The sequence below is a fragment of the Equus przewalskii genome, chromosome 26 (genome assembly GCF_037783145.1).
Source record: "Equus przewalskii isolate Varuska chromosome 26, EquPr2, whole genome shotgun sequence".
In the NCBI taxonomy this organism is placed as follows: Eukaryota; Metazoa; Chordata; class Mammalia; order Perissodactyla; family Equidae; genus Equus; species Equus przewalskii.
The window spans coordinates 28,340,183-28,366,263 of record NC_091856.1 but is presented as its reverse complement, the minus strand read 5'-3'; the positions used below and the strand labels follow the sequence as shown (position 1 = coordinate 28,366,263).

Genomic DNA, 26,081 nt, shown 5'->3' with positions numbered 1-26,081 from the left:
CAAAACCCCCTTCCCGCTGCCCTGTCCTGGCCTCACTATCCTCTTGGCCCAACCTGGGGCCACCTGGCCCTGGAGGCAGCCTCGGCGTAGCCTCAACTTTCCCAGCTCTGGGCTGGGAACATCAGCAGCCCACAGTGGATGGCGACGCTCAGAGAAGCCCACATTCCCCTGGAATGCACAGGGGAGGTGTTCGCTCAGCTCACCTGCTTGCCTTCTGTCCCCCTCTTCCTTTCTTCACCTTCTGGAAGAGCGAAAAGACCAGGCCAATGCAGCAGGACCACTTGGTCAAGTCATCCATGCCCCTGCCTCCGTGCCAGCCTGACCTGACTCCACTCCCGTGTCTGGGCCAGGCCGGACCCGCTGGGCCAGGCCCCAGGGAGGTAGCCATCCGAGGGGAGAGAGGCTGCTGCAGGCGGGGTGGGGGAGCCGCCCATAAATCAGGCCCCACTCCCACCCAGTCGCTAACAAGCAGGGCTGCCTACCCGCCTACGTAGGGTCCCCGCCTCTGGGCTCCCCCAGCGGCCTGGAGCAGCCAGCTGGCCAAGGCCTCCAGAGTGCCTTGGCCTCTACCCCCACCCGCGGCCCCCAGATAGATAGGGCTATTTTTTTTTTTCTTTTAGGAGAAGCAAAAAAGGAGACCTAAATGAAGAGAAACACCAACAAAGAAGGAGAGAGGCCTGCAGAGTCACGTGGGGGCAGAGACCAATTGGACCTCCGGTGGCCCCCCCCCCCAGGGCGGGGAGGAGGAGGACGGACGGACAGGGCCAGCCTACTGTCCGCCTGCCGCCCGCCGTGGCGTGAAGGAGTTCCTGTGTGCCCACGGTCGCCACTACCCTGCCTGGCCCACCGCGGCCTCCCCTCGGACCCCCGGTGCCCACTGTCCACCCTCATCCAGCGTGCAGCTCGCCTTCCGCTCTGTAAGTGCGGGCCTGGGCCCAGGCCTCTAATGGCCAACCTCCCTCCTCAGTGCCTCCCTGCGGCCTGGGCCGGCCACTGCCTGCTCTGCTGAGCGACTGGTGCCCGCTACACTGGGCAGGGAGGGGGCCAAGGATCTCCCCAGACCCACCCTCCCACCGTGCTACCCCCCTCCTCTCCCCTGGGTGGCTGATGGGAGGAGCTAGGCCCATGGGGAGAGGCCCTATGGAGGTCTGTGGGTGTCCTGCTGTCTATGGGTGGCCGGGTGCTCACAGGGCTGTGTTGGCCCAAGCCTAGTGGTCTGTGAGTGTGTCCCTGGTCCCGGGCCTGTCTTCAGGTCTCTGGGTCTCCCTGCCTGTATGTCTGTGCTGTCTCTGTGGATTCGTGTGTCTGTCTCCAACGTCCATCTGTCAGTCCAGGTTCTGGGGCTGGGCCAGGGTCTGTCTGCTTCCCTAGGGAGGTGGGTGAGGGGCTGAGATTGCCTACACAGTGAGCTGGACCCTGGGGCTGTGAGGGGTGGGAGCAATGGAGCCTGGAGGTCAACCCAAGGGCTCCCAACCTGGGACTGAGGAACCTGGGGGGAAAAGGGGGTGGGGTGGAGGGAGAAGGGAGAACTGGCTCGGAGCCCAGCCCCCACCCCACCTGGCCGCTGCCCAGACTGCGCTTGCACTGCCTAGGTCTTCCTCAGCCGTGGCTACCCTAGAGCAGCGCGCTGGGGACCCCCAGCCCAGCCCTCTCCCTCAGGCCCCCTCTCTCCCCGGGAGGCAGGCATGCCCCTCCAGTTTTCTGTTCTCTGAGGGCCCCTCCCCGATGGCGAGCTGTTCAGAGGCGGTAGCCCCCACCTGCAGCTCGGGCAGATGCTGTTGTTTCTCAGGGGCTGGGCTGGGGGGTCTGCACCCAACTGAGGCGTCAGCTCTCTGTCGTCCCTCCTCACCAAGATGCGTACATGGAACCTCACGGAAACCGCAGAACGAACCCCTTCTAAAGGGCCCGTCTTTTCCATTTTATACACGGAGAAACTGAGGCTCCGAGAAGCGAAGTGACCTGCCCGAACTTGCAGAGCAAGTGGGCCGCAGATTCCGCCCTTCGCTCCGCGGGCTGAGCGAGACGACGGTGGTCTGCGCGGGGTCTCGGGCCCCGGCCCGCAGGACCAAAGCGCCAGCTCCCGCAGAAGCCGGAGGCCTCGGGTCGCGGCCAGCTGAAGCCGAAGCCGGCGGCGGGGCAGGGCTCGAGCTGCAGAGCTGGCCTTTCTGTCGGCCGCGTCGCTGCCCTGCAGGACGGTGGTGTTCGGTGGCGGGAAGATCGCGGCTCTTTGGCCTCGCCGCTCTCAACACTCTCGGACTTCGGTGCCCGACGGGGCGGGGGCACGATGCGAACGGGCCCCTTCCTCTCTCGGGTCTCAATTTGTTCATCTAAAACATGAGTGACCAGGTAGACGTGCCCCAGCCCAGAGTAACTGGCCAGCCCCTCCTGGCCCGGGGACCCCTTTGTCCCCGGGGCTGTCGGGCACTCCCTTCCCCGCCCCCAGCCCAGGTAAGAGCGCAGAAGGGAATGGGGAGGGTTTCTCCTGCTCCTGGGGGCTCTGTTCTCCCCGCGCCCGCGCCCTCGGTAGCTTCGGGTTCTCCCGAGACCTCGGAAAATTCGCAGGATGGCATTCCCCGATTCCCATTTCCAGCTGAGCAAACTGAGGCCTATGGAGGAGAAGGGGTTTGGCCCAGGTGGCCCAGCTGGGTACTGATCGCTTCCGCAGGGCCAGGCAGGTGCTGTGCCCACACCCCGTCGGTTCATCGGCACGACCACCCTTAAGGAAATGCAGTCGTCGTTCCTGCTTCACGGATGAGGAAACTGAGGACCGCAGAGGGGAGGACATTTGCTCAGGCCTCCAGCGAGGAAACGTGGCAGGGCCGGGCGAAAAGCTGCCTTCAAGCCTTGAAACCGGGCCTTGGCCGCAGCCCCCCACTTTCGCCCTTACCCACCTCCACGCTGCAACACGACCCTCGCCACGACGAAGCTGGGTTTGCAAACAGGGCCTCGCCTTCTTGCACCGCAGGCGGGCGGCCCGAGGCTCGCAGGCGCCCTCATCTACCCGGATTCCGGGGCGCCCGGGCTCCGGGGGCCCGGGCTGGGGATGGGGGGCCGACAGGGTCAGGGTGAAGGCGCGAGCTCGGCTGGGTGGCAGGGGAGGGCGCGGCCCGGCCTCCGCCCCCGGATCCCCACGCGCCCATATAGAGGGCCGACCCCTGGCCCCGCGCGGCGGGTTCGCGCAGCGCGCCTCGGCGACGGAGAGGCCCGGGTCCCAGGTGCGCTACGGCGCGGCCCCGGAGGCGGCGGGGGCGGGGAGGCGGGGTGGGGAGCGCCGAGGCCCGCGCCGCCAGCCCCGCGCCCCCGCCTCCCCGCCCCCGGCCCGAGCGGCCGTCATCGCGGGCGGGCGGCGCTGCGCCCGGGTGCGGCTCATCGCCGGCGGCGGCGCGGCCGGGAGGTGCGGGGCTCCGCGCGGCGGGACGCGGGGCGCTGCTGCTCGCAGGAGCCGCCAGGTGGGCGCCGGGCGGGCCGCGGCCGCCGTCGCGCCCCTTCTCGCTGCCCGGGCCCGGGCTCGGCGCGCTGTCCTCCTCGGGACTTCGACTCTCCGCCCGAGGTCGCTCCCCCGCCTCGGGCTGGGCCTCCCGGAGCCCGCGGGGTCTCCGCCCGAGGTCTCTGCGCCTCGCGCCCGGCGCCCGCCGTCTCCGCGGCGCCCCTGGCCGGCTCTCCGCCCGACGTCTCGGCCGCCGGCCGGCTGCGCCCCCGCTGCCGTCGCGGCCGCGGGCTTTGTCTCTCCCGGCCCCGGGGCCCCGGCGGCCGCGCGCGCTCAGGCTCCGTCCCGGGCGCGTCGTCTTCCTCCCGCGGCTCCAGCCCTGGCCGGGGCCGCTCTGCAGGGCGCGCCTGCGGCACGAGCGCCGGGCCCGCGTTTCCGGGCATCCTCCCTCCCCGACCCCTGGCTGGGCGCCTCCGTCTCTCCAGGTTTTCTCTCGGTGTCTCTGTCTCTCTCTCTCCTCCTTCTCTCCCAGGTTCCTCTTGTCTCTCGGTGTCTCGGTCTGTCTCTCCTCTACCACCGCGTCTCTGGCTCTGCGGCTGTGTCTCCCAGGTTTTCTCTTTGGGCCTCCGTCTCTCGGTGTCTCTCATCTCTCTCTCTTTGTCCCTCTCTGTCTCTGTCTTTCTTGTCTCCCCCAGGTTTCCTCTGACTTGGCATCACTGTGTCTCTGTCAGTCCCGGATTTTCGTTGTCTCCGTCGCCCGGGTCCCCTCTCGTTCAGCAGTGTCGGTCGGTGTCTCTCGCTCTCGTCTCTGCCCCCTCCCTGTCTCTCCCAGACTCTGTCTCTGTCCTCCTCGTCTCTGTCGAATCCCCACAACACCCAGGCCCCATTCCGCCCGGGTTCATCGGCGTCTCCCCCGCGGCCGAACACATCTCGTTTTCTCAGAATCGGGGTTTTGTTCTCAGACGAACGAATGCGGATCAAAGCGCATCGAATCCGAGGGTCCCGGATGGGGGGCGGCGGGGGGCTGCGTAGGAGGGACCCCGGGCGGGGGCGGGGCGCGCTGGGACTGGGTCAGGAAGGCCGGCGCGGGCTGCTCGGGGCGCCCCAACGGGCGGCCTGCCCTGGGCGCTGTGATGGGCCGCGGGCCGGGTCCCTAAGGAGGGCGTGTGGGTGCGCGGCGGGTGCGCAGGACCCGTCCTACCCGGTGACCCCCTCCTCCCTCGGCAGGCGGACGCCGCGGGCATGGACTATTCGTACGACGAGGACCTGGACGAGCTGTGCCCCGTGTGTGGGGACAAGGTGTCCGGCTACCACTACGGGCTGCTCACATGCGAGAGCTGCAAGGTGAGCGGGCGGCGGGGCCGGGCTGGGGAGCGGGCTCGCGGAGCGCCCCGGGGAGCCCTGCGCGGGCGCCGAGAGCGGCCGGGCCCCCCGCGCTGACGCCCCGCTCCCCCAGGGCTTCTTCAAGCGCACGGTGCAGAACAACAAGCACTACACGTGCACCGAGAGCCAGAGCTGCAAGATCGACAAGACGCAGCGCAAGCGCTGTCCCTTCTGCCGCTTCCAGAAGTGCCTGACGGTGGGGATGCGCCTGGAAGGTGCGCGCGCCGCGCCCGGGCCTCGGACCCGCGACCGCTGACGGCGACAGGGCGTGGGGGTGGGAGAAGGGGTGAGGGGAGGGCGCCACTGGCCGTGAAGTTTCTGGGGCCGACGATTGGCCCCTGGCGGGACGTTAGGGCCCTAATCTCTGCGGGGGACGGGTGAGAACTGTTGTCGGTCCGGGAGGGGAGATGCATGCTGGAAGAGCCTGGATTGGGTTAGAAGTATTTGGAAGTGAACCCCAGGAAGATGACCCTGTCCCCAGCCCTTGGCAGAGGTGGACAGCACAGGGCAGCGCCTCTGAGCTCCTCCTTCTGTGAGGTGTTGCACTGACACCTAACCCAGCCAGAGCCACGTCGTTCAATACCTTTACAGAGTGCAAGTCCCAGAGCCACCCCTTACAGTCTGGGTGACATTGGGCAAGTTCGTTAACCTCTCTGAGCGGCAGATTCCAAGTTTGAAAAATGGAGCTAATAGTAGTGCCTTCCTCTTGAGTTAGTGCGAGAGAACTGCATGAAAAGCTCCTAGCACGTGCCTGGCTCAGAGCGAACGCTCCCCAGGTTCCCTGTCATGATCGTTATCATCCGTCCATCTTCGCTGCGCTGCCCTCCCTCGTCCAGCCCACCCCTGTGTGCGTCTCTTGGCCCTTCCGAAAGACTCCCTCAGTTCACTCACTCAGCGGGTGAGATTCCTGCCGGCAGGGTTTCTCAGCCAGGCCCTGAGAGGGCGGGGGAGTGGGGAACAACTGCCCCCGAGGACCCAGGCCCATCCTTGCCTCCCCCTCCCAGCTCTCGGTCCAGAGGGGAGGAGAAGCGGTTGAGCAGGAAAGACTCAAGCTCTCCGGCGTGGACAGTCGTAGGTTTCCACCCCGCCGGCCCCAGCCGGGCTGTGCGCCCAGCAGACAGCTGTTGGCTCCAGGAGAAGGCCCCTCGAGGCTCTGAGAGATGCCCCCTAGAGGAGGGACTCCTGTATTCGAGGGGGAGCCCCTGTCCTGTCCCCAGAGCCCAGACCCCAGCTCCGGGTCCTGAGGGGCCAGGAGAGCAGGTTGGGTGAGCAGCAGAAACCCCTGGTGGGGCAGGAGTGAGTGGAGCCGGGCTGCCCAGGCCCTGCAGGAGGACTGGTGGGGAGCCCTGCCCCCTCTGTCCTGTTCTCTCCCTTCTCCCGGAGCCCAGGGTGGGATCCTATAAGCAGGGGCTGGGGCCACTCTACAGCTGCAGAGACGCACCTGTTGGGTCTGGCTGGTGACACATTCTTGGCCAAGCGGAGGGACATCTGGTCAGCAAGGGAGGTCCCTTCCCCCAGCATAGAGCCCCGGCCAGCCCTAAACTCAGCTTCAGATTTGGAGGCAGTGGGGGGAGCCTCAGTCATTTTGCAACAGGGGTCTGACGGAGTCAGGCAGTCAGTCAAGGAGCAGCTGGACACTGAGGGCCCAGCTGTGAACAAGGCTGACCAGGGCGCACTTCCTGTCACTGTCTCCCTGCCAGGCCCCAGGGTGGGCTCCTGAACCCATTGCTGAGCCCCCAGGAGCTCTCAGCCTGGGTCACGTGGCATGATTTCACTCAGCAGGATGAGAATGGGCAAGAGGCAAGACATCTGGGGCAAGAACATCCCAGGATTCTGTCTGGGATGAATCCAGGAATACTTCCTGGAGGTGGTGACCTCAGGGCTGGATGTTCGACAGGCATGAGAGAAGGAAAGGGTTTGAGGCAGAAGGAATATCAAAGATAGGGTGGAGGACGGAGGAGAAGTGCCCAGCAGAGCAGCAGAGAGATGAGTGAGGTGGAGTGCGAAAAACAAAAGGTCTCGTGAGGGATAACCTGGAAAGTGAACACAGCCTTGAATGCCAGGCTAAGGAGATGGACTTCATCCACAGGCACGGGGAGCCATGAAAGATGCTGAGCCGGGGAGGGACGCAGTGAGATCTGTTGGGGAAAGATCTGTGAGTGGGGCAGCATGGTGGGTAGCTCGGAGGCAGTGAGTCTGACCCTCTGCCTCTGCCCACAGCCGTGCGTGCTGACCGCATGCGGGGTGGCCGGAACAAGTTTGGGCCCATGTACAAGCGGGACCGGGCCCTGAAGCAGCAAAAGAAGGCACAGATTCGAGCCAATGGCTTCAAGCTGGAGACAGGCCCCCCAATGGGGGTACCCCCTCCGCCCCCTCCCCCACCGGACTACATGCTGCCCCCCGGCCTGCATGTGCCTGAGCCCAAGGGCCTGGCCTCTGGTCCACCTGCTGGGCCACTGGGCGACTTTGGGGCCCCAGCCCTGCCCATGGCCGTGCCCAGCACCAACGGGCCGCTGGCTGGCTACCTCTATCCTGCCTTCCCTGGCCGTGCCATCAAGTCTGAGTACCCGGAGCCCTACGCCAGCCCTCCGCAGCCTGGGCCACCCTATGGCTACCCAGAGCCCTTCTCCGGGGGGCCTGGCGTGCCCGAGCTCATCCTGCAGCTGTTGCAGCTGGAGCCGGACGAGGACCAGGTTCGGGCGCGCATCATCGGCTGCCTGCAGGAACCAGCCAAAGGCCGCCCCGACCAGCCTGCGTCCTTCAACCTCCTGTGCAGGATGGCCGACCAGACCTTCATCTCCATCGTGGACTGGGCACGCAGGTGCATGGTCTTCAAGGAGTTGGAGGTGAGTCCCTCCTCCCACCTGGCTGGCCGCTGCGTGGGGGCTGTCCTCTCAGCGGCCCAAGCCTCAGTCTCAGTCGCTCCTTGGATGCAGCCATCCTGCCCACTGGCTTCCGGCAGCATCTGGGGACAGGGAGGCCACACTGGAGACACTGAGGAATGTTTCTGGTCTGTCACAGCCTTCCTGGCCCCTCTCCTGCCTCCTTGCCCACCCCCCGCCTTCTGTCTCTTGAGTCTCTCTCTCTCACAGCCTCTGCCTCTGTCTTTCTGTTGTCTCTCTCCCCGGTGTGCTGTCTCTCTGCCTCTCTGTGTTTCTCCAGCCCCTTCTGGCTCTGTCTGTTTCTCTCCCAGGCTGGGTCTTAGTAGGCATTTCTCTCTCTGAGACCCTGGGCTCCCCGAGAGGACCAGTGGAGTCCTGGGGAGAGTCTCCGGCTGCCCCAGCCCAGTGTCAGGAAGAGGGTGCAATCATCCTGTCCTCCCATCTGGAGAAGCCACCATTCCCAGGCAGCCGCACATGTCACAGGTGGGGTCTTAGCGTCTCAGAGTTTGGGATGCTTGTGGGCCTTCTCCTTCGCAGCTAAGGTGAAAGATCTTACTGTCCCCACATCTCTCATGCATGACAGTCGGAGCCACGTGTGAGGGTGTGTGTCTGTGTGCAGGGGGGCCAGGTGGGAGGGTAGTTGGCAGATTGCAGGGCCTGCCATCCATCTTCCAGGTGGGGCAGGCTTCCTCTACTGCAAGGCCTTCCATCCCCCTGGGTTGAAGTACCTGAAGCTAAAGTAAGCAGGCAAGCAGCGGGAGAGACTGGGGCCAGACAGATCAGAACTTCCCAGTCATCCACCTAGTGGTGTGAAGGGCCCAATGCCTGGGAGCCGCCCCTTTGGTGCCCTGGCTCCCTGTGATCAGGGTGTTCTGCCAACCTCAGGCCCCCCAAGCCTAGTCCAGGCCCATCTTCCCTGGTCCGGGCACAGCCGCTCTTCAGTCCAGACCTCTCTATGTTTCCCTTTCCCGGGCTGGCCCCCTGGCTGTTCTGGGGCTGGGTGTAAACAGCGGGGCCTCTTGCCCTCCCTGCCGGGGCCGCTGCAGCCTTGAGCAGCATTGTCAGTGCTGACGCCACTCAGGCCTGGGCTTCCTCCAGGGGCACGTGGCCGGATGGGCAGGGGGCACTGCCTGCCCAGGCTGGGCACGGGGGATAAGGTGAGGGTGGGCCCTCTGAGCCCTTGAGACACCATGGGGCTGGGGGCCTGGGCTACTCTGGGAGTCAGGAATTGGCGGTGATGGCTCCTGCTGCTTCTGTGGAGGACCTGTCGTGGCCGAGGCCCGGGGATGTGCCATGTGTCTGTCATGGGGGGGACTTCTTCCTCTGCCCCCTCTCTGGGCCGACCTCATGGATGGGACAAGAGACAGGGCCTTGAACAATCCCATCTGCCTTCCCCTCATGGCTGGAGGCCCTGGTGGGGGACGTGGAGCCCGGGACCCTTGGGTTGGTTGCCAGCTTCCCCTCCAGATTTCCCATGAGCTCCTAGTGCAGGGGGAGGAGGAGCAGCGCGTTCCTGGCTTTCCAGAACCCGGGAGGGATCCAGGGGCAGGGCACTTCCTCCGGCCGCCTTCCTGGTCTCTCGGGGTTTTTCACGCAGGATGGGAAGGGCTTTTGTCCCAGGTTTGCTGAGTGTTTTTTCCTGCTTCTGGCTTCTCTGTGGTCCAAACCTTCCTGCTTCCCCTTCCCAGAGTCTCTGAATTGAGCCCAGGAATATGAACCAGGTCGCTACCCTCTGTAAGGGAGGCTTGCAGATAAGTACCAGCCTAATCCTTAGAAAGTCTCTCATCAGCCATGTAGAACTTCTTTCCCACTGTTGAGCCCTGGGCTGGTGTCTGGCGCAAAGCTGGAGGTGGGGAGGCAGAAAAGTGGGAGGGGTGCTGAGTGACCCTGTTCTCCCCTTTGGCTAACCGTTGATCCCCTCACCTTCAGGCAGGACACATCTTAGCAGACAGCAGAGGGGGCTCCCCAGCTCTGAGAGTGGGGCAGCTCTTGGGCTGGGCACTGGGGACACTGAAATGAATTGGACCCCGGAGGCTGCCAGGCCAGAGGAGGAGACATACATTCACATGGATAATGCCAGCACAGGGCGCCCAGGGCTCTGAGAGCAATGGAAAGCAGCCGAGGGAGCCCAGCAGGAGGGCAGATGGCTCTGTGTAAGGAAGTCAGGGAAGGTTTCTTTGATCTGCACCTTTCCAGAAAGCAGCCTGAGGTTAAGGGCATTCCAGGAAGTGGGAACAGCATAGGCAGAGGTCCAGAAGTGTGGAAAGGCATCATGTGTCAGGGAGTTCCAGGCGGTCCTATGAGGCAGGGCTAGAGAGGTTGGCAGGGTCAGAGGCAGAGCTTGGACCAGGAGTGCATCCTCTGGCAGTGGGTGATGGACAACCTTCCAGGGCAGGCTGGGACCCCACATCCTGCGGCAGGGAGGGCTCCCACCACAGAGCCTGAGCTCTCCCCAGAGGCCACTCTGTCCTCTAGGATGCTGATGATGTCTTGCTGACTAGGGGAAGGCCTGGGGTCTTTGCTGAACTGTCAGAGATGCTGGGAATCCAGATGTCGGGGCTCTGGATGCCCTCTTGGGGTGCTCCTCCTCCATCCCCTTTCCCAGCGTGGATGTCCCTCTGTCTCTATGTTTCCATCTCACACAATCATGGTGTGTTCAATCTGACAGTGGCACAGCAGTTAACAACAAAGACCAGAATCAGAGAGGCTTGTGTTCAAGTTCCCGCTCTGCCACTTACCAGGGGTGTGACTTTGGGCAAGTGACTTTACTCCTCTGGGGCTCAGTTTCCTCATCTATAAAATGAGGGGAGTTGAAATAATATTCACCTCATCGGCTTGCTGGAAGGGTTTAGTGAGCCAGGCCAGGTAAAGAATTTAGGACAGGGTGCCGAGTACAGGAAGCGTTCAGTGAGTGGGAACGCAGCTGCCTTCCTTGCTGTCCCCCTGTGATGCCCTACAATTTAATCCATGCTTGCAGGTAGTTTACAGGCCCGCCCGGAGAGTAAGAAAGGGCACATTGTATCCATGCTCCTCTGAGCAGCCAGACTTGTGGGAGCAGATGGGGCCCACCTTGCCCTGGCCTTCTAAGGCAATTTTGTACCTGCAAGATGGCAGAGACCCACCTGTACTTGCTGCTCACTGGGGGCAGTGCGTAGGTCCAGAGAGTCAGGCTTTCTGGATGGTTCCCATGAACGACAGGCCGGGAGGACCCAAGATAGGAATCAGGGAGTTGGAGGCGAGGGCCAAGTCTGCCTAATGACCCATCTTGACATGAGTTCACCCTTGACGTCCGGCTCCGGGGCCCCTGACTGGCAACACATTTAACTGCTCAGATATATGGTTTCATTGGAGGGGCAGTAACTCTGTCAGTCCTGGGCTGACAAATGACGGCCCGCTGACCACTTGGCTGAGAGAGCACTGTGGCCAGCCCATGGCACGTCAGCCACTGGAGAATTACAGAGCCCGCTGGCCTTCGGCCGCCAGCCTCATCAGACCCCGGGGACGCCGGAGGGGGGCCCGCTGGGAAGGAGACGAGCTCAGCACCCATAAATACCCTGTCTCTGAGGCAGGCTGCGAAGTGTCAAGGCTCAGGGAAGATTTGTGGCAGACCGGCAGGAGGGGTGGGCAGCTGGTGGGCCAAGCAGACAGGCCAGGCTGACAAGGGACCCCAGGGCCGGGACTGCAAATGTCCTTGTTCCCAGGGCGGCAGGGCGGCCTGAGGGTAGAGGAGGAACCTTTTGCTTAAAGAGAAACCTCCGGAAGGTGAAAACCAACTCTCTTTGGTTAAGAGAGCCTCTTAGCCACCTGCTTTCCTGTGGAGATGGGCTGGCGGCTAGGGCCTTCTGGTTTTCTTTTAAATAAAAGGGAAGTGTGTGTGTGTGTGTGTGTGTGTGTGCGTGCACGTGTGTTCATCTGTGTGAGGAGTGTTTTGGAGTTTGGTGTCTTTATGTGTCCATCTGTCCATCTAGGGGAGGAGCGAGGAAGTGCCTGGCAGGCAAGATCGCTTGGCTGGGGTAGGTCCGGGGCAGCATTCCCAGGAGATGGGTCCACAGAGCCCTTCACGACTGACGCCGCTGTGCTCACACGTTTCCTCTAAGCAAATGAGGGAGGATTTGTTTTTCCTATTTATCAGGACAGGAACCTAGGGCTGAGGAGCATGCGTGGCTGAGTTGGGGATCCGAGGGCACAGGGCACCAAAGCTTAGCCACCATATTGCTTCTCTGCCCTGCCGCCCCCGTCAGCCCCGTGGGCAGGGCTGCCCTCCCTCCCGGCTCGGGTCTGGGTACAGAGTCTGCTCCCAGGGCTTGGCCAGCCCGGTCACTGTGACCCCTGCTGCTTTCCGCCCCAAGCCCAGCCTGCTTTTCTCCCAATTCTGCCCTTATCTCTCTCTCTTCCACCTCCCCACCCCCTGCTCCTTCAACCGGGGCACAAGGGTGTCTGCTCCCGAGGGCTCCGATGAGTGGGGGGCAGAGCTCAGCCCCGCACATCCCCCTCCCCCTCTGCCTCCATCTGGGTCGCCCAAGGTGGGCCACTGTGGCCGCCTGAGCAGGTGCCTCCTACCCGGGCCTCAGGAGTTTCCAGGGCCCCCCAGAAGCACAGCCCAGTGGGGGCAACTGGGCAGAGCCCAGATCGCTGAGGGTACCTGAGGTGAGCCTCTTATCTGTGATGGGCTGCTTCCTCATCCACAGGGCAGGGGTGAGGGGTGCTGGGCGTGCTGGGAACGGGCCTGGCCTGGGTACTCCCTGAGCCCCGCCCCTCTCCTTGGAAACTGGTGGGGAGGCCTCGTGCCAGCGGCTCTCTGGGCACTGGGCACTTCCTGAGGAGAGATAAGGAGAGATGACTTTATGACTCGCCCCCGCCCCGTTCTCAACCTCTCGGGGCCCCTCCAAACCAGGGCTAGCTGTGGCGGAGCCTGCCATCCCCCGGCTGGGTTTCCGATTCTGACCATCATGGGGCTCCAGGGAGAACTTTCTGCCGGGAGGAGAGAGGGAGGGGTGGGTTCTTGACGTGGGGATGAGGTGAGGGGGGGGGATGGGAGGCTGGTGCCTCAGAGCAGCACAGAGACAGACCCTCCCTCCTGCTCTCAGCCCTGTGCGCCGGGGAAGCAGCGGGCAGGCGAGGCCCAGAGGAAACCTGACCATGTGTCCAGCCACTCCCTTTGCTCTGTGTCCACTTTTTCTCTCCCTCTGTCTGCCTGAGGACAGGCCCCAGGGCCGCCCCTGGGAGAGGAGGGGGCTTCTACTCCCCAGAAGAGAGAACTCCTCGTTAAGCCTGGGCCAGGTCCCCTCGGTCTGAGGTCTTCCCCTACTCCTCTGGCCCCAGCTGTGGGTGGTTCCTCTGTGCTCTCTGTGCATGTCTGGGGAGCACACACGTGTTCATCGACCACTTACTGACCCCTCCTCTGGGGACGCAGAGTGGAGCTGGACACCAGTCCTGCCTTCCCAGACCCACAGGTATGGGGAAGACAGAGACAGGAATTGGGGCCTTTAAATGTTGCAAGAGCCATGTCCTGAGGATGGTGACGGCACCATGGAAGGAGGAGAAATCCAGGGGGGCTTCAGGGGGGAGCTAATGAGCCTGCTGTGAACTCCTGGGTCGGCAGGGAGTTCCATACCTGGTGGTTAAGAGCACAGATCTGGAGCCAGACAGAGTGGTGTGACCTTGGGCAAGTTCCCTGACCTCTCTGGGCTCAGTGGCCTCTCTCGTTGGATTGGGGGTCACAATCGCAGCAACCTCGTAGGTTGTGGGGCTGCCGTGCAGCGACCGTTAGCTCTCCCGGGTTGCATCGCTGCAGGGTCTGGCCCAGGAAGGTGCCGGGAAGGGCCCATGGGGTGGATGGCAGCTGGCCGAGGCTCCGCGGATGCTGAGGGCGACCCGAGTGTGTACCGTGTCCTCCTGAGACGAGCGGCCACGCCCAGTGCAGTTCTGAACACCCGGGGGAGCTCAGTATGTGTCACTGTGGGGAGCTGAGGACTGAGAATGCCAGAGGCATGGCGCTGCCTCTCTGGGATCCCAGGAGCGTCCCTTACCCTCTCTGGGTTGCAGATTCTTCATCTGAAAAATAGAGGTTTAGGCCAGGGGATCCCGAGGGCCCTTCTGGCTCTGGCATCCCATGGTCCAGAGTCCCGCTGGCCAATGTCATGAGTGTCCACTCTTCGAATGTAGCGACGCCCCAGAGTGGAAGGACACTGTGCACAGGGGTGGTCCTGGCCCGCGCCCAGAGTGCTGCAATCACAGGCTGGGTACCTGAGGTGCCCCCTGGTGTTGTTCCGTTCCTGCTCCAGGTGTCAGCCCGCTGCCATCCCCGGGCTGGCTGCAGACCAGGCGGGCCCTCCCTTCTTCTCCTGAGCCTGAAAGCTCTGCAGGAGGCCCTGGGGAGCCCTCCCTTCCCTCTTCATGGCTCAGTTTTGAGCGATTGAGGCTGCTAGAGATGTGACCACAGACAAATGGGCACAAGGTTAAATTAACAGCAAATTGAAATTCATAATAATCTCTCACATTTGAAGGAGTCGTTCACAGACCACTTCCATGGACGTTATTCGCTAACATTTATTGATGTCTTAGACATTGGTACGTGCCAGGGCACCTTCCAATACTTTGCCCATTCTCCAGATGAGAAAACTAAGGCCCAGAAGGTCATCGAACTGGCTTAAGGTCATACAACCTGTGAAAGTGGAGCTGGGGCTTGGAGCCAGGCGCATCCGAGTCCTGAGCATCTCTCTCAGACCCTCTTAGCATTTTGTGAGGCCCCTGCCACACTCGGATAAAGTAGACACGGGTGGACTGGGCACAGAGAGGTTACGCAGGTCACCCAGGTCACAGACCCAGCTGAGCCTCTGAGCTGAGAGTTGGGAGGAGGAGGGGAGAGAGGGAGTTCCCCAGCGGGACCCGGCCGGAACCCAGACCCCCGCGTGCCTCTTCCCTGCAGGTGGCCGACCAGATGACCCTGCTGCAGAACTGCTGGAGCGAGCTGCTGGTGTTCGACCATATCTACCGCCAGGTCCAGCACGGCAAGGAGGGCAGCATCCTGCTGGTCACCGGGCAGGAGGTGACCAGACCCCACTGTGCCTCACTCCCCCCTGCCCCCCCGCCCCGTGCACCTCCAGAATCCTGGGCCCAGAAGAGGTCCCAGGCCTCTCCAGGGCTGGCCCTGAGCACCCTGAATACCAGCCCTTTCCTCAAGTTCATGGGCTACCCACGGGCCCGACCTCCCTCTGCCCAGCCCTGCCCCGGCCTTGAGAGGAGCCAGCCCCTGGGAGCGATCCTCAGGCGAAGCAGCCCAGCGATGGGGGGCGGGGATCAGAGGCTTGTGGAAGAGGTGACAGTGTACTGGGTCCTGAGAGTATAAACAGGGATTGGTCAGGTAATGAAGGGGGGCGGGGGTAGGTCCCACCCCACTACAGGCAGAGGGCATAGAAAGGCTCAGAGAGGGAAGTTCAGAGCTGCCAAGCGCCCAGGGCCTCTGGTGCGCTGGTACATGGGTTTGGGGGGCCGGGGGCCCTGTGGGGTGTGGGATGAGGTGGCTGAAGGGACTGCTAGGGGCTGGGTTGGACCAGGGCTTGCCGGCCCTAAATCCTGAATGAATGAATGAATGAATGGGCAAAGTGGTCTGGGCCCCAAAGAGCTCAGAGTGAGAATTTGGGGCCCCCTTAGAACAGGGAATTAGGGGCACGAGGATGGGAGCCCGGGGCATAGACACTCCTGAAATGGAGCAGGGAGCAAGGGGAGAGTCAAGCGGGGAAGGATCTGGCCGGGTTGTATTTGAGGAAGCACGTGGAGGGGGCGCGATGGGAGGTGAGGAGGAAGTGGAACAGCCACCCACTGCTCCGAATGCTGGGGGTGAGAGGGGGCAATTCAAGGAGGAGGAGCCCTTGTGGTGAGAGGGAGGTGAGTAGGGGAAATGGAGGGAGGGAGGGAGAAGGCAGGTTGGGGTCCCCCGTCTAGGCTGCGGGGGAAGGGAGCATCACTGTGGGGGATCCAGGAGGACAAGCAGGCTTGACAGGAGCTGTGGGTGGGGCTTGGAGACGGAGGCCCTGCTCCCCACCCGCTACCGTCACCGCTAGCCCTCTGTCCCCATCCTCTGTTCTCACCCTGGCTGCCTCAGGCCGTCCATGTCCATGCCAGGGAATGCTCGTCTCTAGGGGGTGACTTTGAGGCCACCTGAGAGTGCGGATGGGGAGCGGCTGAGGGATGGGTGTGTTTGTGTTGGTCCTTGTCAATGTGCAGGTCAGTCTCTGAGGCCATGGGAATGTCCAGTGCGCACACGCGCGCGTGTGTGTGTGTGTTTGCCATATTTTATTGTGCAAAGATCTCCACACACATCAATGTCGGGTGGTCGAGATCTGCCCACGTCAATGTGAACCCACACGGGCGTGTGTCAGTCTGTGTTCCCCTGTGACATGACCATGTTAGCATGCGTCTGTGTGTCTTCACTTCATGAACTGGAAGGATGACCCAGTGAGTGTGTCCATGTGTGTGTGTGAGTGTGAGCTGAGGTGTGACCGCATCCCCAGTCCGAGCGTCCAATGACCTGGCAGTCATGTGGCAGGATCCACGTGTCTCTGGACACCTCTGCCCCAAGCCCAGCACTATGTGGTGCTCGCTGCACACACCACACAAGACACAAAAGCCGTTCGTGCCATGGGGCGGGCGGCGGCTCTTGTGTGGGAGGTGCCCCCCGGCCTTCCCTCTGCACCCGCGGCCTGGTCTTGGCTCTGCTGCCGCGGGGCCCTCAGCCTGGGGCAGACGGTGAGGACAGCTAGGAAGGCTGGGCCCTGCCGTCGGGGCTGGGAGGGTCCCTGGGGCCCGAGGAGATGCTGCCCCCACCTGGCTCAGCTCCGAGGCTGGGCACACCTGACCCCCAGCCTCCCCCGAATCCCTGATCAGAGCCTCCTGCCCCACACCTGCCGCCCCTGAGCCCTGTCCTCTGGCCGCCAGGTGGAGCTGACCACGGTGGCGGCCCAGGCCGGCTCACTGCTGCATGGGCTGGTGCTGCGGGCCCAGGAGCTGGTGCTGCAGATGCACGCGCTGCAGCTGGACCGCCAGGAGTTTGTCTGCCTCAAGTTCCTCATCCTCTTCAGCCTCGGTGAGTGGGCTGCGTGCGGCCTGGCCGGGCCGGCGGGGGCAGGGGCGGCCTGGCCTCGAGACCCCAGGATGGGGCTAGGCGCTGGGGCTGAGGGAACCTGGCCCAGGACCTGGCTCTTAAAATGGGGATTGCTTCCTCTGTAGGCCTCAGTTTCTCTGTTTGGAAGCAGAGAGGGCCAAGCTAACATCTAAGACTTGCCCTGTATGGGCCAAGGACCTCTTCTGAGAATTCGGTAAATTCCTGGCCCATGCCACCTCCAGAAGATGCCTGGGTGGCTTCGGGAGCTTCTGTTCCCTGGCTCCTGGCCGGGGGTCCCTGTTTTCCCTAATTCCCTGCTCTAGAGGAGTCCGCATTCTGACTCTGAGCCCTTTGGGGCCCAGACCCCTTGCACATTCATTCATTCACTCTACAAACATTTGGTGAGCATCTGGACTGTGCAAGGCACTGGGGACACAGAGTGGACAAAATCGACCTGAAGTCCTTGTCTTCTTGGAGCCGACCTTCTCTGGGGGAGAGAGCCAACAAGCGTGATATGATTAGTAAATATATAAATTAGTGAACTGAGTAGTACAATGTATAGCCTGGGCGATCACAATAAAGACTAAGGAGGAGAAGAAAGCAGGGAGGAGGCAGAGGTGAGCCCAACCACTGGCTCGCCCCACTGCCCAGGCGTCTGGCATCTCCTTCCCATCACCCTTCTGACCCTGGTCCAGCCTGTGCTGCTCAGTTTCCATCCTCCCTCTGGGCTCACATCAGGCCTGCCTCCTTTTGTCCTCCTTCACCCTGCAAGCCATCTCCAGTGCCCTCTCTGTGCCCAGAGATACTGTGAACATAGAGGTTTTCCTCAGGTGGCTCCCAGTCCGGGAGAGGCCTCCAGCCAGTGCCATCAGGGCTGGGACAGAGAGATGGGGAGCCCAGGGTGAGGAACAAGGGCTCTGCCTAGAAAGCTTCCTGGAAGAGGAACATCTGAGCAGGGTTTTGGAGGATGAATAGGAGTTTGCTAGGTGGCTAAATCTTTTAGCAGAGGTGTAGATGGGATGGAAGGTTGGAACAGAGTGGCATGAATGCCTCATCACCTGGGGAGGGGGCAGGATTGAGACATCGTCTTTGTGGCAGATGGCATTATAGCCACAGTCTGGCAAGGGTATGTCTGCCCAAGAGTGGGGGGAGTTGGAGAAGAGGAGAAGAAGCGAGCCAGGAGGGGAGTGACTAGTGAAGTGGTGACTGTGGGAAGCCCAGTGCTCAGGCCATGGCTGTGTGACTAGGTACTGCGGGCTGGGCGCCTGGCTATGCCACAACAGGCTGGTGCCGGAGGGCATATCTGCAAAGCTGCTGGCCTCCTCTGGTCACCGGGAGGGCTCTGCAGGGGTGGGGAGGGGACAGTTAGGGTGGGAGCTGGGGCAGAATCTTAGGCAGGCAGTTAGGAGCCGTGGCCTGAAGTTCTCAGAGGAGGCTCGGCCCAGGCCAGGCTGGCTCCAGCGGGAGGAGCCCCCTCCTTCCTCGGCCTCCAGGGGTACCCTCCTCTCCACCTCGTCTCTGAGCTGCCGGGCTCCGGGAACTGGCTCAGGCCAGAGCACAGACGTGTGTGGCTGGGGGTGTGGGGACTCCAGGAGTCACGTGCATGCGTGTGCCTTTGTGTCAGTGTCTTGGTTTTCCCCCGCATGCACACTATGAACTTTTCCAGGCTTGTGGTTTTTGATGTCACGTTGTGTGAAGAATCAGTGTCACTAGGGAGCAACTGGGGGGTTTGCAGACGTGAGGCATTTGGAGGGATGGCTGGTGCTTGGGGGCACATAGGATTGGAGGGTGGGATCTGTGGCCGTCTGGGTGGTGTGTGAGGTAACAGTTCTTGACCTGACCTCCATCAAGAGGCTGCCAGGGAGGTCCTGGAGAGAGTTGGGTGGAGGGTGGGCTGCCAGCCACCGGCCTCCTTGGCCAGGGCTCCCTCTGTCCTTGGGCGCCCCCTGCAGAACAGGGACCAGGTCTTGGTTTTCCAGACCCCCGGGGCCTGACGAGCATGCCCTGCAACCCCGGGCCCCTCTTCCCACCAAAGCCCGGGTGCTGGGGCCTGCCAGGCCCAGCACAGCTCTGGCCTCCACTAGGGATAAAGCCAGGACTCCTCCTTCTACGGGGCGTAAGGAGCAAGCAAAGCTGAGCCCAGCTCTCTGCGCCCGGGCCTGGGTGGGGGCCGTGCCAGGCCCTCCTTCATGCCAGAGGCAGGAGGCTGGGGCCTGAGAGAGTGGGACTGTCTTCAGTGCTTGGCTGGAACAGGCTAGAGGGGTGGGATGGAGAGTGCGCGTGTGTACGTGCGTGCACGGGTGTGTGTGCACGTGAGAGGCGGGGGGAGCAGTGATGAGGCCTGGGACTAGAGACAGACCACCTGGACTCTAAATCCGGACTCACTCCCCGGCTATGCCCTTGAGCAAGTCACTTCCCTCTCCAAGCCTCTATTTCCCCCATCTGTAAAATGACCGTCACGATACTCCTTAAGTTGCTATGAAGATTTAATGAGAGAATTCCCCAAGGTGCTCAGCGCATGGCCTGGCCCCTTGGAATGTGCGGCATCATTGTTTTCATCATAACCATCGTTAAGTTAATGAGCAAATGAACAAGTGAATGAATGAAATGAATGAATGAGTGAGTCTCCGTGTTTATCGCACACTGTGTGACTCAGTGCCTTGCTTCTGGAGACAGGGACATGTGTCTGGCTGAGGTCGGTAGGGGAGCACCCAGCCCAGCAGGCCAGAAACTCTAGTGAGGCTGAGGCTGACGGGGAGGAGAAGAGCTGCGACCTGGGCCTGCCTGAGCTCATGGGAGCTCAGCAAGAGCAACAGCAAGAGAGGAGGCCGGGTGAGCCACAGAGGCTGTTGGCCGACAGGTTCCAGGTTAGGAGAGGAGCCTGAGCCATTCAGTGTGACCAGGGTTGGGCCAAAGCGGAGAAACCAATTACACCTAGGCTGTCACCGAAGGCTTCTTGGAAGAGGGGCCTGTGAGCTGGGCCTTGCAGTATGAGTAGGAGTATTCTGGGTGAAACAAAGCAAGCAGCAGCAAGGACATTCCAGCCTAAAGGACCAGCTTGTGCAAAGGTATGGGGAATCTGGAGGTTTGGTGCGGCTGTGGGGCAGGGAGAGGTGGAGAGCAGGCTGGTGAGGTGGGCAGGGGCTGAGCCGTGCAAGGCCTTGAATGCCGGGCCAAGTGCCTTCAACCTTGCCTTGGGAAGGATTTTCTGCAGGAATAACAGGGTCAAATTTTCATTTTAGCCAGATCCTTCCACCTGCAGTGTGGGAAAAGGAGGGCAGGCGGCAGCCCAGAGTCCTGCAGGAGACTAGGGCTGGGCTGAAGTGGGCAAATTTGGGCAAGAGGAGGGGAAGGAGGCTCCACCCATGATCCCACCCTGACCACCAGAGCTGGGGCCCCTAGGGAGCTGTGGCCCAGAGAGGGGCGGCCACTGGCCCGTTGACCTCCAGCTGGCACGCTGGGCGGCACCCTCGGGGCAGCACCTCCTGGGGATGGGCAGCCTGAACTCTGGTGATGATTGTCCCTGCACCCCGCCCCACCCCGCCGCCCCTAGCCCACTCTGCACCCCCTTCTCCCCAGCCTCCGCAGAAGGGTGCCATTTGGCGTCTAAATAGCCGCTCGGGCAGGCATGGAGGCAGGTAAGGAGGCTTAATTAAAATTAGTGCCTCTCTCTGGCAATCACGGTGTTTATGAAGATGGGCCCGGCGGGCATTGTTCCGCAGAGGACTTAATCGAAGCTTAATGGATTGACCTAACATTCGATTTCCCGGCTTCCATTGAGGCGGCGGCTCCAGCATTCCCTTAAGCGTTTGCAATTTACCCACAGCTCCGCGCCAACAAAAGGCGGCCTGAATAGCAGCCCCACTCGAGGGGCCATTGTGCGCGGGGGCGCCTGCCTGAGTCACCGCTATTGGGACAACATTCTTTATGCCTCGCTGGAATGAAAGGATTATTCAAATATTCAATTAAACCGTGAAAAGGGGGCTTTTCTGAGAACCCGGGGGCCCCCAGCTCCGCAGAGCCAGCGGGCTGCTCTCGGAGGTGGGGGCCCCCCTCCCGGCCCCCTCCCACCTCCCGCCTCCAGGATTGCCGGGAGCCAGCAGGCTGGGGGACGCGGGCAGGTTTTTCTCCAGGGTGCCCGTCTCCACCCCGTGGTGGCTCACAGATTAGGTCCAGCTCTTGGGCGCCCTGGGAGGCGGAGATGAATTTGTCCCCATTTTGCAGATGACAGGAAATTGCAGCTCAGACAGGGGAAGGGGCTTGCCCAAGGTCACCCAGCTGGTGGTGGAGCTGGGATTTGACCCCTGGACACGTTTAGGGGGCATCTCCAGGTTTGTGTGACCCCTGCCCCTGTGTCTAATGGAGGAAGGGCATGGTGTTCTGTGCCATGCTGGCTCTGTCGCGTCCACGATCCTGCAGAATCTTTGTGACGTTGTGAGGCTGGGAGAGGGGTGGGACTTGAACACGGTCTCCTCCAAAGTGAGGAGGGAACTGGGTCTGGAGTCCCGAGTGGCCTCTTTGGGGAAACCGAGACCCCCCGGGGTGGGGGCCCTTGGACAGGACTCCTGGATTGGATGACACATAAAGCTATCAGGTCCAACCTCCCAGGAACCCATGTCCAAGCCTGGCCACACCTGTTTGTCCATAGGGCTCCGGGGCCAGAGAGACCTGGGTTTGAATCCAGACTCTGGCACCTCTTGTGTGTCCCACGCACGTCCCCCGTCCCTGTGCCCTTCCTGCCTGCCTGGGTGTCTGTGGGATTAACTGAGCCGGGTCAAGGTGCCTGGCGGGTGCCTGGGAAACTGGGTGGACGTAGTCTGTAGTCACTGGGGCTCAGTTACTGACTGTGCCTCCCTCCCCGAGCCCTGGAGCCCACTCATGGGGACAGGGGGTCTCCAGCCTGCAGAGAGCTGTGGGACCATGGATCTGCTAAGAGGGGGGCAGCCCCTGAAACTGAATGCTGTCCTTGCTCTGTCCCTACCCCCCGCACTCTGCCCTGCCCGGTGCTGCTGAGAACAGTAAATCCTAGTAAAGCCAAGGCTCCGGTCCTCCCCCCGCCCCACTCCTGCCTCTAATGCAGCATCCTAGCCAGTCCTCCCCCTACCCCCAGCTGTTTCCTCGGGGCCCCTTTACTGCTGTGTGGCCTTGAGCTCGTCCCTACCCTTCTCTGGACTCCCAGCCTCTTATTGTGAATTGTCAGAAGACAATGTCAGGAAAATTGCCCAGCCCTGGGGTTGATGGGCGGTGAAGGTAGATGGGACAGGATTGGGATGGAAAGAAGTTGGGAAAGGGATGGGACCAGTAGGCACCTCTTGCCCCCAGGAGGCTAGTTAGGTGGGAAGACTTGCCATGACCTTTGAATGTGTCTGGATTGGGCTAGGCTAGGGAGCAGAGCTGCTATGTACAGTTGGGCAGGTTGTTTACTGCACAATGGCACCTAGGCAGGAGATAAGTAGAGGCTGAAATCCAGCCTGCATGCCCCTCACCAAACTGTCTCTCTGCGGAAAAAGGAGGAACTTCTTTCTAATTGGCACAAAGGTGTCTTATGGGCTAATGGTGATCCTGGGGAGGCGAGGAAGAAAATGGCCCTGGCTCATTTACTGAAGGGAGGTGAGGGGGCGAGGGGTGGGGGTGGAGGATCGGGGCCAGATCCCGCCATACGCCACTGGCCCAGCTCGGGTTTCCCTAAATCCAACTTTGGACAACACAGGCCTCGGCGGGTGCGCTGGGGGCGGCTGGGGATCAGGGTTGCCAGGAGCATGAAGCCCTCTGGCGCTGTGCGTGTTTAGAGGGATTACAAGGGCCCAGAGTGCACATGCTGGCTCCCGACTCCCCCGCAGCCGCAGGGCTGGGGGCCGGGGGCGGAGTGGAAGTGGATGGAGGACCATTTTCTGAGCCTGTGGGCGCCACATCCCAGGCAAGGCTGGGCTAGGATCTGGGGCTGGGCGACCGATTCTGTGGGCTCCTGCGGACCCTCAGCTTCTAGATGAGATGCTGCCCAGGGGCTGAAAGAGGCCTGCAGGCGGAGATGAGGACTGACGTGACAAGAAACTGACCCTTGGGGGCCAGGCACTGGGCAGGCCCCAGCCCCCAAGCTCTCGCCCCAGCAAGGTGGACACGGCCCCTTTCACAAAGGAAGAAGGCCTTTCGGGTCAAGACGGGGCAGGGACTCCCCGACAAGGCCGCTGCTCTTAAACGGTGGTGCTGGCACTGGAACCCCCATTCATCTCCAGACACCTTATTTTTTGTTCCTCCTCTGGACCGTGGTGCAAGGGATGCATTTATCACACTCCTCCATCCTTGGCGCGAATGATCGCTGGTCCACACAGAGCCACCGCCCTCCTCCGCCTCCCGCAGGCAGCCCCTCTTCGTGTTGACCTCGGGTCTTCCTGTTTGTCCCTGGGCTTCCATATCGTGCGTGATGAGTGTACGAGCGTTTTCAATTTATGTAGGTGGCTTTGCCTGATAGAGCTCATTCTGGAGTTTTGTTGTTTTTCCACTCAGCCCCGTGGTTTGAAAGACCCGTCTGTTTGCTCTGTGTAATGTCTGCTCCATTACTTCTGTCTACTGCACAGGACTCCCTGGGGCACGGCCACCACCTCTCCCCGGGGTACATCCAGGCCCTCTCTCCATCACCACAGACACTGCTGCACTGAACATCCGTGTCCCGCCATGGCCCCAAGAGAAAATCTCCTAGGGGTACTGGAGTCTCTTGATTGGTCAGAGGGCAGACCAAAGGACAGCCTGTCACCTTCTGGAATGGGGCCACCCGTCACACGCCTTGCAGTCATGAGAGGGGACCCTTCCACTCACAGTGCACCCTCTGGTCATGGTGCTGAGGGGACAGTGTTGGTTGTGGTGGGGTTGTGATGCTGATGGTGACCACCATGGGGATGATGGTGACAGGATGGTTTTGACCATGGAAATGGGGATGGTGTTGACCATGCCATGGGGACAGTTGGGAGTACTAATGGTGACAACTAACATATTTGGCCTTGTTACGTGCCAGATGCTGTTCTAGCACTTTCCACATATTGACTCCTTGTGAAGTAGGGACTATTGTCACCCCCGTTTTACAGATGAGGAAATTGAGAGGTTAAATAACATGCCCAGGGAGGTTGGTGATGATAGAGGCGTTCATTGTGATCACCATTGTGATGACAACGGAGGTGATGGTGACAGGTGATGGCAGTTGGGTGGCTGATGGTGGCAGTGGTCGTGTTTGTGGTAACCACAGAGATGTGGTCTTCAACTGTGGTGATGGTGACAATGGTGGTGGCAGGAATGATTGAGGTTTGGTTGATGACGGCAGCAGGGGCCACGTTTGGGGAACACACAGGGATGCTGTGATGGGTGACGGATGATGGCGGCAGTGTTCATCAGCCATGGTGAAGACAAGGGTGATGGTGACATGGTGGTGACGGGGAGGCTGTGGTTGTGTTGATGGTGGCGGTGCGCATGTCTTTGCCGATCACAGGGATGCTGGTGTTGGTGATGCCAGTGACTGTGGATGATGTGACGGGCTGGTGGTGGTGACGCAGCTCCTCCCTTTGCAGATGTGAAGTTCTTGAATAACCACAGCCTGGTGAAGGATGCTCAGGAGAAGGCCAATACCGCCCTGCTCGATTACACCCTGTGCCACTACCCGCACTGCGGGGACAAGTTCCAGCAGCTGCTGCTGTGCCTGGTGGAGGTGCGGGCACTGAGCATGCAGGCCAAGGAATACCTGTACCACAAGCACCTGGGCAACGAGATGCCCCGCAACAACCTGCTCATCGAGATGCTGCAAGCCAAGCAGACTTGAGCCTGGGCTGGGTGGGGTCGGGCCGGGGCCGGGGGAGGGCTCACAGCCACCCCTGCTGCCCTCCAGATGGTTGATTCTATCGTGCCCACCCAGGAGCCCCACCCTGTAGGCCCCTGCCCCTGAGCTCTCTGAAGCCCTGTGTTTGGGAAGGTGGGTGAAGGTGGGCAGGGCCTGGCTGAGGTGGGGTGGTCCCTATTAGCCACTGGCACTAGCCTGCCACTCAGAGTGCCCCAAGGAGGCAGCTGCTACCCACTCCCTCCCCCTGCCCCTACTCCCAGCTGTCTGTCCTGGAGTCTGGAGCACAGGTCCAGGGGGCAGGTTGGGGATTCCCTCGTGGGCCTCCATGTCCCTTGGGTCAGAGGTCATCTCTTCCCCCTCTCCTGGAAACAGAGGCAGAGAGAGGTTGAGCGGGTCAGCTGGGAGAGAAGAGAGGGTCCCCAGCCCTCCGTCACAGCGCCCAGGAGGGAAGCCCTCTGTTTTGTAAACTAGGAATAAACTGAGTTTGCAAAACTGGGCAGGGGCTGTTGGCCCTAGAGGACACGGGCAGACTGGTTAGGACGAAAGGACGTCTCGCCTCGCCCTTCTACCCCACCTGGCTTCTGCAGGGGAGAACTCTGACAAGCACCTGAAAAGAATTCTGCTACAATCAATCACCTTTCTATCCCTCTCCCGCCAGAGGAGACCTTTGGCACAATCAGCATCCTAGCCCCATCCCCAGTGGGCCAGCCCAGGCTGGTGTTTATCTGCAAGGCTGTAGCCAGGAGGTTGTTTTTTGTTTTTTGTTTTTAATTTGTTTTTAATCTAGAGACTCCTTGAGAGGCGTGTGTGGCAGGGGCAGGGGCCAGATTTGAGGACTGAGGCTGAGATTGGGGATTAGCACCAAGTACCGCCCATGGTTTCTCCCCTCATACCGGGTTCCCCACGGGTGGTGCTGGCTCGTTATTTCTGAGCCCCTACCCCAATCCAGAGAAGAGCTATTGCTTGTCCCCCCACCCCACTAGACGGACAGCAGGATGCCCTGTGGGGGATCCCAGTCTCTGTGGGTGGGAATATGGGTGACCTTGGGGAGCGTATGTGGGTCTCCAGAACAGGGACATTCCCTCATCGGCCCTGTCCCATTGGGTCCCTTGCTGCAAACCTTGAAGCTGGGCCTCAATTCCCTGGCCTCCTGTCCTATGTCCTGAAAGACGCTCTCCAGGGCCAGGCCCTAAGGAGAGGGCTTGGCTGTCCTCTGTCCCCAGGCTGGGCATCCACCGTCTGTCCTGCTTTCATGTTGTAGTTTGCGCTGAGCCTGCCCAGTGGAGGTGACTGTGCGTCCCTGTTCCCCCACCTTCCACTGCCCTGTCTCTGTCCCCGCCCCTGCCCTCTGAAACGTGTGCCCCCACCAAGGCTGGAGACCCTCAGCCCCAAAATGAGAAGTGCCCTTAAGAAACTCCCCAGCCCCACAGCCCTGGAATAAATTTTGCAATTAGTTTCCAGCTA

The 26,081-nt window shown here is 61.6% G+C and overlaps 1 protein-coding gene across 4 annotated transcripts; it reads left to right on the top strand.

The window, feature by feature from the left end:
* Positions 1–460: 460 nt before the first annotated feature.
* On the top strand, positions 461–26,081 carry NR5A1 (nuclear receptor subfamily 5 group A member 1). 4 transcript variants are annotated; one of them, XM_070596441.1, is made up of 7 exons: positions 461–917; positions 4,655–4,771; positions 4,884–5,025; positions 7,031–7,656; positions 14,621–14,740; positions 16,630–16,777; positions 24,352–26,081. In XM_070596441.1, the coding sequence occupies exons 2-7, from the start codon at positions 4,670–4,672 to the stop codon at positions 24,597–24,599; spliced, it is 1,386 nt and encodes a 461-aa protein (XP_070452542.1). In that variant the 5' UTR covers positions 461–917; positions 4,655–4,669; the 3' UTR covers positions 24,600–26,081. The 4 variants fall into 4 exon arrangements, with proteins under 4 accessions (XP_070452542.1, XP_070452538.1, XP_070452541.1 ...); XM_070596437.1 differs by lacking the exon at positions 461–917 and adding an exon at positions 1,556–2,448; XM_070596440.1 differs by lacking the exon at positions 461–917 and adding an exon at positions 2,606–3,215.